At 35.4% G+C, this 15,773-nt stretch overlaps 2 protein-coding genes, 2 long non-coding RNA genes and 1 other non-coding gene across 5 annotated transcripts; 1 reads left to right on the forward strand and 4 right to left on the reverse strand.

Annotated features, from left to right (window-relative positions):
• Positions 1–246: 246 nt before the first annotated feature.
• On the forward strand, positions 247–1,021 carry LOC118488464. The gene is made up of 2 exons (XR_004884907.1): positions 247–509; positions 621–1,021. It is a non-coding gene; the product is annotated as an uncharacterized LOC118488464 (long non-coding RNA).
• A 1,179-nt stretch (positions 1,022–2,200) lies between these two features.
• On the reverse strand, positions 2,201–2,273 carry TRNAA-AGC. The gene has a single exon. It is a non-coding gene; the product is annotated as a tRNA-Ala (tRNA).
• A 1,310-nt stretch (positions 2,274–3,583) lies between these two features.
• On the reverse strand, positions 3,584–7,588 carry LOC110918990 (protein NRT1/ PTR FAMILY 4.6). Its single transcript, XM_035986076.1, has 5 exons — positions 7,518–7,588; positions 7,310–7,415; positions 6,586–6,803; positions 4,818–5,258; positions 3,584–4,727 (listed from the first exon to the last, which is right to left on the reverse strand). The coding sequence occupies exons 1-5, from the start codon at positions 7,518–7,520 to the stop codon at positions 3,732–3,734; spliced, it is 1,764 nt and encodes a 587-aa protein (XP_035841969.1). The 5' UTR covers positions 7,521–7,588; the 3' UTR covers positions 3,584–3,731.
• Positions 7,589–8,620: 1,032 nt separating this feature from the next.
• On the reverse strand, positions 8,621–11,013 carry LOC118488465. The gene is made up of 2 exons (XM_035986077.1): positions 9,954–11,013; positions 8,621–9,845 (listed from the first exon to the last, which is right to left on the reverse strand). The coding sequence occupies exons 1-2, from the start codon at positions 10,177–10,179 to the stop codon at positions 8,932–8,934; spliced, it is 1,140 nt and encodes a 379-aa protein (XP_035841970.1). The 5' UTR covers positions 10,180–11,013; the 3' UTR covers positions 8,621–8,931.
• A 1,347-nt stretch (positions 11,014–12,360) lies between these two features.
• On the reverse strand, positions 12,361–13,608 carry LOC118488466. Its single transcript, XR_004884908.1, has 2 exons — positions 13,286–13,608; positions 12,361–12,813 (listed from the first exon to the last, which is right to left on the reverse strand). It is a non-coding gene; the product is annotated as an uncharacterized LOC118488466 (long non-coding RNA).
• Positions 13,609–15,773: the final 2,165 nt, after the last annotated feature.

Genomic DNA, 15,773 nt, shown 5'->3' on the forward strand with positions numbered 1-15,773 from the left:
AAGGTTGAGTCAATTCATACTCTTCCTTCGCCTCCATCCTCTAGTCCCGATATAGGTAGGGTTGCGCCCGCTCTTCTATTCGTTCTTTCCTTTCCCTCTCTCGCTCCTCTATTTTTATTATTTAATACGTAGTTTTATATATGAAATATTTTTTTCTATTTATAGAACTAAAAGACACATTTAGGTTCACGAATCTAGGTGAGGTCGACATATAAAGCTTAGGCTTTGACTCGTTTGTCAAATGAGCTTATTATGGACTAAATTCTAATCGTTTACATCCTAATTCTGTCCCCAACCTATGGAGATGATTGTAGGCCAGAAGTCCTTTTGTTGGCAATGCACCATTTGTGGGAGATCCACATTTTAAAGGCCATGAGTTTTGTAAACTTTCAACCCATCATTTCAAGCCAAAAATAGTAAATAAAAGATTGTTTTAAAAGCTTGAAGGCACATTGTTTAACACATAAAAATTTCTTGGGCTTTTTGTACCAGCATTTTGTAATCTTCAGGTTAGTAATCTAACTTCAATTCCTATCTGACCATTTTATTTTAATTAATTGAACATGTTTGAATATTAAGGAACACTATATCACATAAAATAACATATTGTAACATTTAAGATATGGGAGACCCGGAGGAAAACCTTAAAAAGGAAGAGAAACATGGAGACAAGGAAGGAAAAGGAGAAAAGTCTAAAGACAAGAAAAAGAAGAAGGAGAAAAAAGAAAAGAATCCCGAAGATAAGAACGATCCGACCAAGCTAAAGGCCAAGCTTGAAAAGCTTGATTCGAAGATTCAAGCACTTAACGTCAAACGAGAAGAACTCGTCAAACTTATCGAGCAAGCTCAAGCCAATGCTCCAGCGCCTGCCTGAAGCTAGGGCACAAGCGTGAGCCTCGTGAGAGAAGTTGCAACTTGTAAGATTAAAAAATTATATGTATATGTGTAATTAAAAAATGTTTTCTCACTAACTATTTTGTTTATATTTGAATGGTTATATAAGAAATGACACTTAATATTATTAACGGTATTGTTTGTTTTTAAAACTAGTTGTAAATCCTAGATCAGAATTGAAGGCTTTTCAATGGCAATTAGGCACCTATCGTCTAGTTTGGGTCCTTTGGGCCTTTATATCCGGATAAGAAATATTTGTCTTATAAAGTCTAACTAGGATTTAACGCGGCGTGCGTTGCGACGCCATAAACCGAATCGTTCCATATTGGGGAAGCACACATGTTTTAAACCTGATCGTTCCATATTCATTGGGGAAGCACATATGTGTTTTGCATAATAACATTCTGATTGGGCACTGGCATGAAGCCCTGACCGGGTCAGTTTGCGTAATGGGTCAGAATGAATCATTTCAATATGGATTGGGTCAAAACGGGTTCTGATCAAATCAGGCTTGGTCAAAGCGGGTTCTAGTCAAAATAAGTTTAGGTCATGATAGATTCTAGTCAAAATAAGTTGAGGTCAAAATCATCAAATATCAAATATAAAAAAGAAACAGTATGAAAAATCAAAATTCACACTGATGTTCACAAACTTGATGATGTGCTCATTCAATGTTTCTCAAGGCTTATCAATTTTTTTACTATCCTAGTTCATGAATGGAAAATATTTAATAAACAATTTTAAGAACCCGCCAACATAACTTGCGCTACGACTATGGTTTAATAGCAATATATGGCTATAGTATTGTGTATTATGAAAACCTCTTATTGATTTCATTCGTAATGGAAAAGTGGAAACTACAGATGCAAACATAATCTAGACCTATCATCATATAAAATTAAAAATTACGTAGATATATCACACGAGATACTAAGTATACTTATTATCACACAAATCCGCACAACTAATGATGCCCGCGCAAAACACGGGCGACTTACTTCCCTAGTTTGATATATTAAAGTAGCTGAAATTGTTTAAAATACACATTCTTGCGAAATTTATTAAAATAAATTATTCATGTCAGCACTCAACGTAATTTATAAAACAATCCAATTAAAATAAATTATTCATGTCAACATTTTTTAACACTAAAACGTAATTTATAAAAAAAAAAATCCAACGGAAGTTTAGAATCTTAGTATTTTAAAATTGAGTTTAAAGTTTTTTTTTTTTTTTTTTGTATTTTTAAATCAGTAAAGTATGTAAAATTTATATTTTTATAATTATTTTACAAGCCGAAAAAAGTTGGAGATGCGGGGTATCGATCCCCGTACCTCTCGCATGCTAAGCGAGCGCTCTACCATCTGAGCTACATCCCCGTTTGATTAAAAAGGCAACTTCATATTAATTCATTGGTAGATTTCTTTGCCCTTTGAGTCGTTTCTATATGTAAAATTTCTTTTTAATTTTCGATAACATATGTTCATGCAAACAATCAAGATATACAGACCGAATGTGTTTTTTTATAATAATAAAAAAAAGTTTTCTTCTTCTATGTCAAAATCATTCTTCTTATCAAATATTAAGAATTGATGATGACCCATCTGACTTCATTCGAGTATGGACCATTTCGTGAACACTCGTTATCTTCTAGACATTTTTATTGTATGGTAATTAATTGCGTTATCGATATCTAGGAAAAAAATATATATTCTCTAATTATCCATTTAATCTTTCCTCTTTTGGTAAAATAATCACACTATCAGATATTAATTATCATGCTTCAAGTGCTATCACTTCATATTATTATTCTTATTACTTATTACCCCACCATTTTAGATCCACTTATGTAACTTCATTAGACATGATTCAACACAGGTGTTCTAGCTCATTCATTATGGTTGTTATGATCTTATCCTCCAGTGTTACTAGTAACTAGTTTGGTTTTTATTTTCTAATCATCTAAAGTCAAGATTAGTGTTGTAAAAAATGATTTTTTTTCCACTAACTTTGGACACAAACAATCATATATAGTAATTGTTAATAAATATAGGGAAATTGGCCTGTAATAATGTCTAGTAGACGTCATTACCATTGTCAGTCCCACCTTTGAATATTCCCCATGTTAGTCCAACATTTCACTACACTGGTCCCCCGTTTAAAAACTGTAACCCAGTTAATAAAATTGCTGAGGTGGCTGATGATTTTGCGATGACGTGTCAAAAAGTAGAATACATGGCACAAGTTCTTTTTATTTTCCCCTTTCTAAATCTCATAGCCCCTTTTATTAACTGAACCCCCAAAAAAAACCCTAAGTTCACAAGAATTTCGCCTCGCAATTCAATTAGGGTAAATCGATGAGTTCTTCTTCGTCTTCTATATACGTTCGAAATAAACCAAAAATCCATAGGATTGGGACGGATGGAAATGTTTATTATATTGATGCAGCTAAGATGAGTTAGATATCAATGCTCGAAGTTGTGTGTTTGAAAGTGTGACATATGAGAAAACTAGAAGGGAAATAAATGGGCCCATATAGGAGGGGGTGAATTAGTATATTTCTTAAATAATGTTTTAAAGGACCGGTGTTGAATACGAATCCTCAACCACCTTATTTGTTTTTTATTTGTATTAATTTACAAAGGGTTCTACTACCATTGGCAAATTTGGAGAAGTGATTATCTGATTCTTTAGGTTGAAATAAGTTTAATAACTATTGATTATCTCATTCTAAGGATACAAAGGAGCATACATGGCCATCAATGGCAGAATAGTGATATAGCTAGTCTACTTTAACTTACAAACACATAGGTGGACCGCGCTACAATATTATCTTACTAGACTCCTGACGATTTGCATAACAATCGGGTGTCATTTGAACAACCACTGAGGAATTTTGCTCCATACTTATAGGATTTAGCCCACATGACATACACAAGGAAGTTCAAACCACTTAGTGCACACATCAACCAGTAAAACCTTTCAAGATGGTAATGATTCAAGTTGCTACCGTAGAGCCATGGCGTGTGACGAAAGTTTCCTGTAACATGGTTCACTATAGAAACAAGCAATGAGCTAAGATAATAACCCATGGCTAACGAGACCCAAGAGAGCGATGTAGCTAATGATCTCATGCTAAATGGTGCCTCGGTGAAAAAGAAATCCATCATGCCAGCTAAGCTAAAAAGATCAGCCGACCCGAGAAACAAGTACTGCAAAGAAACCCAAAGGAAAGTAACTGGCAGTGGCTCAGTGGAGTTCATTAAACCAGCTCGATGCGCCACATGTTTCCGTTTGATTTCCACTAAGGCTGCAACTGCCATAGCCATGACGGATAAAAATAACCCGACCCCTATTCGTTGTAAATGGGTTATACCCATTTCAGTTTTGGTTATCTTTCTTGCAAAGGGGATTATAACATGGTCATACATTGGTGCAAGTACCATGATGAATATAACTGGGAATACGGGAAGTGAAGCTGGTGGGACCCGTAACGAGCCGATTCTAGTGTTCATGGTGGCTGCTTGTTGGACAGAGAAGGTAGACAGCTGAGCAAGACAGCAGTTAAGCATTATGGTTGATATGAATACCGGGAAGATCTTAAAGACGATTTTAACCTCTTCGACTTGTTTAGCATTGACCTTCAATGGTGGAAAAGTTGATTTTTTCGTAACTGCTTTGTTGAGAAAGCTGAGATCTTCAGTTATGTTCTCATCCGGTTTATCATCTTCTTGTTTGTTTCGCAGTGCGTTTAACGCGGGTGATGAGTTTGTGCTAACCGCAGCATTTCTTGCATTGATGGAAAAAGTGTTGAAGATTGCTGCAGCAAGTACCTAGTGCAAAGTGCAAACAACTTATTAAAAATAGAACTGAATGCTAATACGCTATTACGCGTTAAGTTCTAACAGATGATCAAAGGCTACCTTACATATAGTTGTAATAGGACTTCCTGAAGGAACTTTAATCCTATAAAATGCGGACCCAAGAAGAAAGATAGGGATAGAGATCAAAATAGCCAAGGTGGAGATACCAAATCCCCATTGCCATCCAATATTATCCTCAATCCACACTGCAAACGTCACTGCGATGAGTGCACCCGAAGCGAGACAAAATACATAATAATTGAAAAACGACGATCTTTGCTTTCTTCCTTGAGTAGTTTCTTCATCAAACTGTTCAGCGCCGTGAGGGGGGAGTGATCCTTTTATTCCTCCAACACCCAATGCCACTAGATATAGTCCTATGAAGAAAATTACTTCTTTGCCGCCTTTAAGTTGTTCGCATTTATCATTCCTGTTGGCTGATGAACAGCTTTCTGGTTTTAAGGAATGTGTGTGGGCTTGTAGTGTGAGTATTAGAAGACCCTGTTGAAATAGTCAAAATCAGTTCACTCGTCGCTATGATTTTGTTATGACATTTTCTATTAATTGCTATATACACAATCCAATCCAAAGTTATCTATTTTTTAGAGTTTGATCGTGGCGGATGTAAAAAATATTCTCGTCTAGTAGATGACAGACTCATACGTGGAGCCAGGTCCGTCTCCGAAACTCACAAAAAAAAAAAAAAAAAATTAGCCCTGTGCGAGAAAAAAAAATGGGGGCCTATTCGAAATCTCCATTTAACATAAACTCATCAATCACTAAAATTTATGTGGATGTAATTTAAATAGTTATTTTTAGCTAAGTTTAGGAGTAATTTATTAATTAAAGGGAAAGATACAATTGAAAAAAAATTAAGCATTTTTAGCTAAGTTTAGGATTAGAACCCACGTCTCCTTGTTATTTAAGCAAGACATTAACTACTAGTACATGAACTCGTTAATGTTATTTCTCGATTCAGTGCATATGTATTCTATCTTATACAATGTAAATTCTACACAAAATTAAAAAGATTTGGGTCCTCGGAGGGTTTGGGCCTTGTGCCATCGCCCATCCCGCACCGCCTACGAGTTGGCCTTGCGTGGAGCAACTAGAGAAGGGCAAATGGGATAGAAAATGGGTCTAGCTTAAAACGTGTGTAACGTTCTCTTTATAGAGTTACAGGCCCATAAGTAATGGATGGAAACGTCTCAAAGTCATATCATGGGGACCCAAATTCCATTATCTAAATTTAACAAATTTGAAGACCAAAATCTCATTTGAAAGAGCTTTGTCTCAACTGTCAGACCCGAATTCCATTACCTTTAGCCCGGGGGCAGATCACGTGTACCTAGATACCTATTATAGGTGTTTTATCCGAATTCCATAGTATGGAATCCTCATTCTAGTGGTTTTCACTAATTTTAACAATTTTTGTTTAATATTTAAATTGTTTAATTCACTCATGTATTTATGCATTAAAATCATAATCCATAGGCTGTCAATTTTAAATGTCAAGACTTGGACAAATGTGACAAAAATAGAAATTCCGTATTATTGGGACATACTATAATAGTTTAATGCTTTGAATAATATGTATATCAAATTTCCAATCAAGAGTATTCTCTTATTTAAGTGCTAATACCGGATCACGACAGGTTTTACATAATCAAAACCATGATAACATGCCCTTCCTAGTTGCCTCTTTAGCAGGGAATTGATATTAAATCCTAGAGTCTAAATCCTGGCTAGCTCATTAGTTTCCAAAAGTAGTTTAAATTAAACATGCAAAAAAAAAAAAACCTCATAAATAATAAGTTATGTAACGTACCGTAAGTTCAATCGTAGCGCTTATGAGATAGATGCAATAGGTGGTGCAGAAAGCATCAGCTAAGAAGCCACCAAGTAGAGCAAGAAGAAAAGCTGTGCCCATGAAATTGCTGACAATGTTTGAACAACTTGATGGAGGATAGTGCATGAATTTTGACAGATAGAGCACAAGGTTGCTTGCATTTGCCAGATATGCTAAGTTCTCCAGTACCTCCACAACTATGAAAAAGATTTTTGTTTTTATAAAATTAACTATAATATTTTTTATACTAAATATATATGTTTTGACCAAAAGATCATTTGATAAGTTATACGCTCTGCTTGCGGTATGCGCATATAATGTATATATGTGTGGGGGTCGGGGGTAAAAGTGAAAGTGCACTAATTTTAACGTTATTTTACTAATTTCGTAAAAATAACGTTAAAAGAGGAGGATGGTTAATCATGTATCATGTGGTGGCGTTGATAGCCGAAAGAGACAAGGGGGGTATATGCACTAATCGGTTTTTGTCTCAATTGCTGAGTGGTATATATGTGCCTTATGTCCAAGGCTTGATGCAAAACTACTATCGAGCCGGGGGTCTCACTGGAAGAAACATCTCTAATCTCTATTCTTACGGGGTAGAGGTAAGGCTGTCTACGTCTTACCCTCGTCAGACCCTATCTTAGCTTTGCTATTGGTGGGATATACTGAGTATAATGATGATGATCAGTTGATAAGTTACCTAAGACAAAAGAGGCTGCAAGTGTGCCACCATGTTGGCCTTCTACAGCTGGTTTGTTTCTCCAACTGACATACCTGCTGGATTTGCTTATCTGGCATTCTTCATCCTACAACATCATCACAAACCAGAATAATGATAATAAGAATGTTTTGTGAATATTTTGTCAGTGAAAGTCATTTTTCTAGTAAAGAAAAAACACTAGTGGTACCATGTTACTCTGCAAACTTGAGATGATCTTTGTCAGCAGAATAATATTATGTTACTAAGTTTTATTGTGGTGAGAGGATGATGCATGTCATCCTATTTATATATGTCAATATACAACCCACCTGGATAGAATTGTCTAGACATCTTGAAAGTGATTGCATCCAACCGCTATTATAAATTTTATTAGAGTTAATTACTCGGAGCCTCTACGTGCAAAATGACTACTTTACCTTTAATGATAACAAACAAACAAAAAATAATCAGTTAGTTTTACATATGTTTAATAAAAAAATTTAACAAAAAATAATCAGTTAAATGATTATTGTTTTTGAGAAGAGTACTTGATCATATTTTTCCAGTTAGGGTATGATTTTAGTGCTTTAATAGCATGCATGAGTGCATCAAAATAGTGGTCTCTAGAAAGTAGAAATAGTGTGAAGTTGAAGATGATTAGCTAATCATAGGATGGCTTAATCAAGTTATAAATGATGGTTATGGAGAAAGTCGATGTCTTATTGACAATTCAAGGAGATACAGTCACATAAGATATAACTACTATTTATATAAGTTTTCTTTATAACTTGATATTATAAGCTGAGGGACTTCACTTTTTATATCTAATAATACACCCCCCCCCCCACCCCCCCACCCCCCCCCCACACACATATATATAGGATTAATGCTAATGTATATATGTGTACAACTTAACAAATTATATATGATTAGCTATTTATGAAGGCTTTTGCACCGTATCTAGAGTGAGCATAACGTAAGATAGAACGATGAAACATAGTTGTATAAAACAATACATGTTACTCGTTTACCACCAATTTGCGCCGGCCATATCATGTGATCTTTGTCTTTGTTTCAACACAATTATGATCATATCTCCTTCTCGTGAGGGGCATTTGTGGGCACCATTGCTACTAGGTTATATCAACCTCCCATCTAGTCAATACCAAACAATTCATTAACACGTACTATTTCCCTCAAACCGTGGTGATAGGGGTATGACCCTCGAATCACCGGTTCAAAACAAACAATAAAATTTAAGATAGTTCTACGGCTCGTTTGGATACAGATTCACCACCAAACGAAACGGTAGGGCTGCGACGTCTAACCGAAGATACAGATACACCACTACGGTTAGAGAATCGTGTCTAAGTTCACCACCCAACGCGCCACGGTTGAGCTAGCATAGACGAATTAATTAACCCACAAACATGAGATAATTAACACAAGAAAAAATTCATTCTAAAACTCAGTGCCTTCATTGATTGTCCTTTACCAAATACATATAGAAAATATAAAACAAACTGGTGATAACCTACCACTACTCACGAACAAATCTAGTACTACATTTTAAGCTAAAAGTACAATTAACTAAAGCATAAGAAATAAACTAAAATAAAGTGCTAGACCTTTTTTAAGCAAAACATGGGGACATGGGGTTGCATGGAGTGATCATGCATAACTGCTAAAATCTTCCAACGAGCCGACTGAAATATGTTGACCCACATTTTCTCCATCTGGGTCAGGTCGGGTCGGGTCGCGGGTCTACGGACTTGGATTTTTTTCACTCCAACCGGATCCGTTATGGATTGCCTATCATTCTCTTCGTCTTTGAGAAAGTTTGTCCTCAAACTTGGAAAAGAAAAATCAGGCGGCGGCTCAGGAGGTATTTCCGGTGGATATCCGATGGCGTATAGTTTGAAACGAAATTGGGATGGGTACCATAACAAATGGTTCATGGCATGAGATAATATCTTGTGTTGTACCCCTTGCTTTGGTGGTGGTTCAGGAGGAATTTCCTTCATATAGTGCACACCATTGTTATTTATCTGTATATTGCCATGTAGAGTTCCCATGATTGTAAATACACAATCCAAAACACGTACAATTTCTTGTGGACAATAACCATATAGCTTAATTAAGCTCATTGTTGGAGTCAGTGTAGGGACCACCGAAATCTGATTCAAAGCCTCATTGTTGGAGTCAGACTTGGTAAGAACATCAAGTGCATTTTCAGCCGAACTTTTACTAAAAACATTAGAGTTCATTTGTGTAAGTTGTCCACCATCATCTTCTTTTTTATTTTTCAATTCTTTGAACACCAAAAATTCAATATTTGAGCCATCTTCCCTGGGCGTGCCATTATCACAATCATCATCGGTTATTGCTACCTGCTCTTTAATAGGTTGAAATTCGTTTAAGGCTGATCTGGCGGGAGTTATTGGCGTGAGGGTAATTTTTCGATTGTTATGAACAAACGAGTATGTGTTCTTGAACCCGTCATGTATTACCCTTCTATCAAATAGCCAAGGCCTGCCTAATAACACATGACAAACATCCATGGGCAATACATCACACCAAATCTCATCTACATATATGTTACCAATACTGAATGTTAATAAGACCCGATTGGAGACTAGAATACCTTCTCCCTCATTGAGCCACTCAAGAATGTACGGTGATGGGTGCGGTACAGTTGCGAGCTTCAATTTTGAAACCAAAGTTTGGGAAGCGATGCTGGTACAACAACCTCCATCGACAATCATAGTACACACTTTTCCGGCTACGGTGCATCGAGTTTGGAAAATAGTCTCTCGTTGAAATTCTCCTTTGTGATCTAATGAACTGTTGAGGATTCTTCGAACCACCATTTGAAGTGGTTAACCAAGGCTGCCCTTTGAAGATCAGAACAAAAAAATTATACCTGCAACCGGTTTTCTTTTGGGTGTTTTACAGAGTAGAGAATCGGGATGAAGCGAGATGGAAACGAGCCGAGCTCTAATACCAAGTGATAGGGGTATGACCCTCGAATCACCGGTTCAAAACAAACAATAAAATTTAAGATAGTTCTACGGCTCGTTTGGATACAGATTCACCACCAAACGAAACGGTAGGGCTGCGACGTCTAACCGAAGATACAGATACACCACTACGGTTAGAGAATCGTGTCTAAGTTCACCACCCAACGCGCCACGGTTGAGCTAGCATAGACGAATTAATTAACCCACAAACATGAGATAATTAACACAAGAAAAAATTCATTCTAAAACTCAGTGCCTTCATTGATTGTCCTTTACCAAATACATATAGAAAATATAAAACAAACTGGTGATAACCTACCACTACTCACGAACAAATCTAGTACTACATTTTAAGCTAAAAGTACAATTAACTAAAGCATAAGAAATAAACTAAAATAAAGTGCTAGACCTTTTTTAAGCAAAACATGGGGACATGGGGTTGCATGGAGTGATCATGCATAACTGCTAAAATCTTCCAACGAGCCGACTGAAATATGTTGACCCACATTTTCTCCATCTGGGTCAGGTCGGGTCGGGTCGCGGGTCTACGGACTTGGATTTTTTTCACTCCAACCGGATCCGTTATGGATTGCCTATCACGTGGGGAACATGATCATGAAACCGTCCATAAAGGGTGGATGGGGATCGCGAGACTGTAATTGTGCTCTATCTCAATCTTGTGAATGATTTGTTTTTGTCACTATAAAACGTTTATCATGTAAAATTCTAGTGTTGTTGGTGTCAAATAATGAATGTTGTGTCTCCCTAAAGTGTAAAGTCACTATTGTACCTTCCAAATGTGTTTTTGGACCAGTTAGCCACACATGGGTCTAGTCAATGGATTATTCTTAGTACACTGTGTTAATGAAGGGTCATTAGCTAACCAAACAATATGACGTTTCTTCTTTAGTATACACTGCATTAATGAAGGGTCATGATCATATTTATCTAATAAATGAACATTGAATTTATTACCCCTCTATCATTATTTGATAACTATTCTATGGCCATAATTACTCTTACTTGATAAACATAGGGTTTCCCCTTAGGTATACAAATAGAGATTACTAGAGAGGTTAAAGAGTTAATCGTTAATCACTAATCACAACATCAAGCAACATATAATTCGTTCCTCTCTCTCTCTCTCTCTCTCTCTAAATTCATTAAATTTTCAACCTACGTAATCATCCTAAACGTACACCCTAAATGGGAATTCGATCAATCAAAAATATGTCTACGTCTATGATGTTTTAATAAAAAAATTGATCAACATATCATAGCATATCATTATCGTATATTTATATCTAAATAGCGTCCCAAACTAAATGAATATGATTTTTTTAAAATAAACGAAATGTCAATTGTTAATCTTAACAGATTTGATTTGTTTGGTTTGTGTGATAATACATCATATTCATCTTGAGAATGAAACCACTAATCATAAACCTAACTTTGTTATTATTAAAACAATATTTATCTTGAACATTTAGTGTATCGTGAGGTGTTTGGGATTGACTTCAAAAACCAATTATATGACTTGTTTTAAATCAAAGTTTCAAATTAATGTACGGGCTATCTATATATTTTAGACTGAAATGATTAGTTTTGAATGCGTTATTAATTACATTTAAAATGCAATACCAATGTCTAGTCTAATTGAACAAGCCCATCCAGCGTGCTCAATTTATAAGCCCATGATAAACTAACAAAAACGAGTATCGTGTTGTAAATCATCGCTACCATAGAATCGCATGGGTATCCTAGTAGTTATTATTATATTAAGTTTTGTTATACTTCTTTTTGTCTAATATTTTAGTATATATGACTTGTTGTTTCTCATTTTAAGATTTGATTCATTTGTGTATAAATTGAGGAGACAGTGGTCACGTGAATTTCTACCTTCAAAATCACCTTTTTGCTTTTGGGACTCAAAATGCCCACTATCTCTTACTCCAGGGTAAATTACACTTTTCGTCATTCGATAACTACATTCATAATCTTTTATTTGGAAAACTCAGTACATCATTCGTCTTTTAGCACTAACAATGTTAAAATTTTTAGTTAATTTTATTCACTTAAGGGTAGCATAGTCTTTTTACCTAATTATTTATAGTACAAATAAAAGAAAATAATAACAAATATAAATATCTCTTTTCTCTTTCACTCTCTCTCACACACTTTGAACACACACACACTCTCTCTCTCAACAAACCATCAGCCATCACCATCAAACCCACCACCACCACCCACCAACAACCACCATCACCAAATCTGAAGCCTGGCTCCTACCACAATCACAAACCTTAATTACTTCCATCAGTAAATCTTCAAATCAAACACTAAGCAGATTGCATTCGTGTGATCACAAATTCGTTTCCTCTTTAAACTGCGAATTCAGATCACGTTTGCCATTAAAATCATCCAATATTACACGATGGAAGAATGTTATTTTCCGGTGAGCGGGTACAGATTCTCACCCAACATCTACAATATCCACAAGTCACACATATATCAAAAACACAATAATGTTAACAATATTTGTTTTCAAAGAAGCTAAGATGAAAAAGGACTTGCATTCCTTTACTCAGTTGGGAAAGCTTTTGCAAGTGCAGAGCTTCCACCAGCATCACTTAATTGCATCACATTCCCAGCATCATATGGATAAGAATCCATTGACCTGGAACAAGCTGATATCGGTGCCCAAAACCAGGCTATCCAAGTATTACCAAAAAAACAGTAAAAATAACTCTAAAGTAATTTTTTTCAGTCTTTCTTAAAAGTGTTATAGATAATAATCCCCAAATTAACCAAAACCCTAACTTCAATCCATTCCCAATGTTCATAATTTCATATCATCAACTACACCATTACAAATTAAACAAACAACCACCAAAACCAAAACCCATTTAAAAAAAAAAACAAAAACCCCCCGTCGTCAACTGTCACCGGAATTTACCATAGAATATTCATCATCATCCTATCGAAACCCTAAGTCGAGATGGAGGGGTGTTCAGCAATGAATTTTTGGCAGCTGTGATGTTAAAGAAAATGGTGTAAGGTGTTTGTGCAGAGACGATGAACACAATGGTATTGGGTGACTGGTTTGGATGAGAAAACCACCACTTAGATGGTGGTGGTGGATGAAATCTTGCAACGGAGGTTGATGGGGAGGGTGGTGGTGGATCTGGCCTGAAAAGTGCCTGGTGGTGGTGGTGGTGGTGGAGAAAAGTTAAGAGATAGACAGGGAATTGAGAGAGGGAAAGAGAAGGGAGTTGTGAAAAAGAGAAAGAGTTATAAGAGCATTCACATCCATTCCATCAAATTTTTACCCTATATTACACAAAAAACACTACATTTTCTCTCTTCTTTTTAATTAAATAATATTTTTATACCTTTATCATTACCTTTTTCTCTCTCCTCCACTCACAACCACTTTTAAAATATATTAAAATATTATAGGGGTGAACAGTGTCCCCTCAAATATACAGATGAACAGTAACATTTTCTCTCTTCTCTACTCACAACCAGTTTTTACACTTTTTATATTATAACAATCTCACTCACACAATATAAGGGGAAGAACTAGGTGGGAAAGGACATAAATGCCCTCATATGAGATCCATGTGACAATATTTAACGTTTAAAATTAATCTTATTAATGGTAAAGGACGAAAGATGTAATGAGGTTTCCAAATAAAGGATTGTGACTGTAATTATTAAAGTTAAAGGCTATCCATTGCAATTCGATACAAACATATAGGACGAAAAATGTAATTTACCCCTTACTCTATCATGTGATCCAACTAGACTTCACTAGGGGACAACAAAAACTCCTGTCATAGTTGGTAATTGTGCAAATCCTTTTTTTTTAAATCATGAGCACAACCAAATTGATATTAGGCACATGTGATCCAATCCCAAAGAGATGGAACATAACAAAATCAGAAATCCTAACCCGAACCGCCCAAAAGCGTGATCGAACAAACGACTCTATGGGGGCTAAAAAGCTATCTATACCGGTGTAGTTTTAGGGGAAAAAACAAACCAAAACGATTTATGCACGCTCATATCAATATGGATTGTTTTAAGAACTGTTTAGAGGGTTTTATCTTCGTTTAAAATAGAATTATATATTTAAATTCAAACAAAATCCAACATAATTGAAAATTTTATTAGTTACCAATATTGTGAATTTTACTAATGTTGTTGTAATAGGTATTTGATGAATCAATGTCGAGTGTCACATCGTATATAACACATTAAAAAAAACGAGTAGTAGATACAACATAACAAAAACATATCGGTATGACATAATGTGTTGCCTATGTTGACCCATCTCTGTTTTTAACACATATTTTTATGCGGTTTTGTTTTTATTATTGTAGCTTAAAAACTTTTTACGTTTGTAGAAAACTAGTGTTTAACCCCCGCGTTGCGGGCAGGGTCATAAAACCATGGTAAGGGGCTGTTTGTTTAGCTCCTAACGAGACTCTTAATAATTCAGACTTCTTACTGGTTCAACACTTAATGATTCAGACTGTTTGTTTTGAAGAGCAGATGTCTGAATGGTTCAGACAATTGCCTCTGAATAGTTAAGCATTATACTAAGTCTGAATGGTTAAGACCTCTAATCTGAATTGGTCAAACATTTGCCTCTGAACGGTTAAGCATTATACCGGCTCTTAATGGTTCAGATCTCTTACTAGTTCAGCACTTAATCATTCAGAAGTTGCCAAACAACCCCTAAATATTAAGCAAACGACAACCAAACCCGAAAAAAGTCGTAAAACAAAAACACAAATTTATACCACTATGTGACGTAAAATGTAGAAAAACTCGAACTTATACCAACAAAGCTTTAACTTAAAGACAGACAAAAAGTTGCAAAACTTAAAAGGCTAAAAGTAAAAAGTGCAAACCTCATAGGCTAAAAATGTAAACCACATTTATTACAAGATGAAAACGATTAACAAGAAAAAAAAACCTAATTATGTGACAAAAACAAAAAGGACAAAAATAAAATAAAATAAATCAAAGCAAATAATTGGCCAAAAAAAAAAACAAATAATATGTAGTACTGTTAATAATTTGCTTTTGTTATTATATAGAATAATTTCATAATTATGTTCCATGTATCCAGGGCCGGCCCAAGCCCAAGTCAAATGAGGTTTGGGCCTTGGGTCACCAAAACTATAGAGCCTCTACGATTTGATGAAACCACAATCCATTTATAAAAGTTTTAGGGTGTGGGTTATCAACAGATTGATGGTTGGTAGTGTAGTAGTTTTGTGTATGTATGGATGTTGGTGAGACCGGGTTCATATCCCGGGTTCACCATTTTTTTTTCTTGTTTTTAAATTTTAACACAATATTTCAAATAATTATAATTGGGCCCTTCAAGTTTAACTTTCAATTACATACGTTTTTTTTTTCTTTTGAGAAAA

The sequence above is a fragment of the Helianthus annuus genome, chromosome 16 (assembly GCF_002127325.2).
Source record: "Helianthus annuus cultivar XRQ/B chromosome 16, HanXRQr2.0-SUNRISE, whole genome shotgun sequence".
NCBI classification, from domain to species: domain Eukaryota; kingdom Viridiplantae; phylum Streptophyta; class Magnoliopsida; order Asterales; family Asteraceae; genus Helianthus; species Helianthus annuus.

Coding starts and splice junctions, on each gene's coding strand:
- LOC118488465 (XM_035986077.1), bottom strand. CDS start 10,179: ATGGTGGTTCGAAGAATCCTCAACAGTTCATTAGATCACAAAGGAGAA. Junction 9,846..9,953: donor GTGGCTCAATGAGGGAGAAG/GTATTCTAGTCT, acceptor ATGTGTTATTAG/GCAGGCCTTGGCTATTTGAT.
- LOC110918990 (XM_035986076.1), bottom strand. Junction 5,259..6,585: donor GCGCTACGATTGAACTTACG/GTACGTTACATA, acceptor CTATTTCAACAG/GGTCTTCTAATACTCACACT. Junction 4,728..4,817: donor CTATTACAACTATATGTAAG/GTAGCCTTTGAT, acceptor ACTTTGCACTAG/GTACTTGCTGCAGCAATCTT.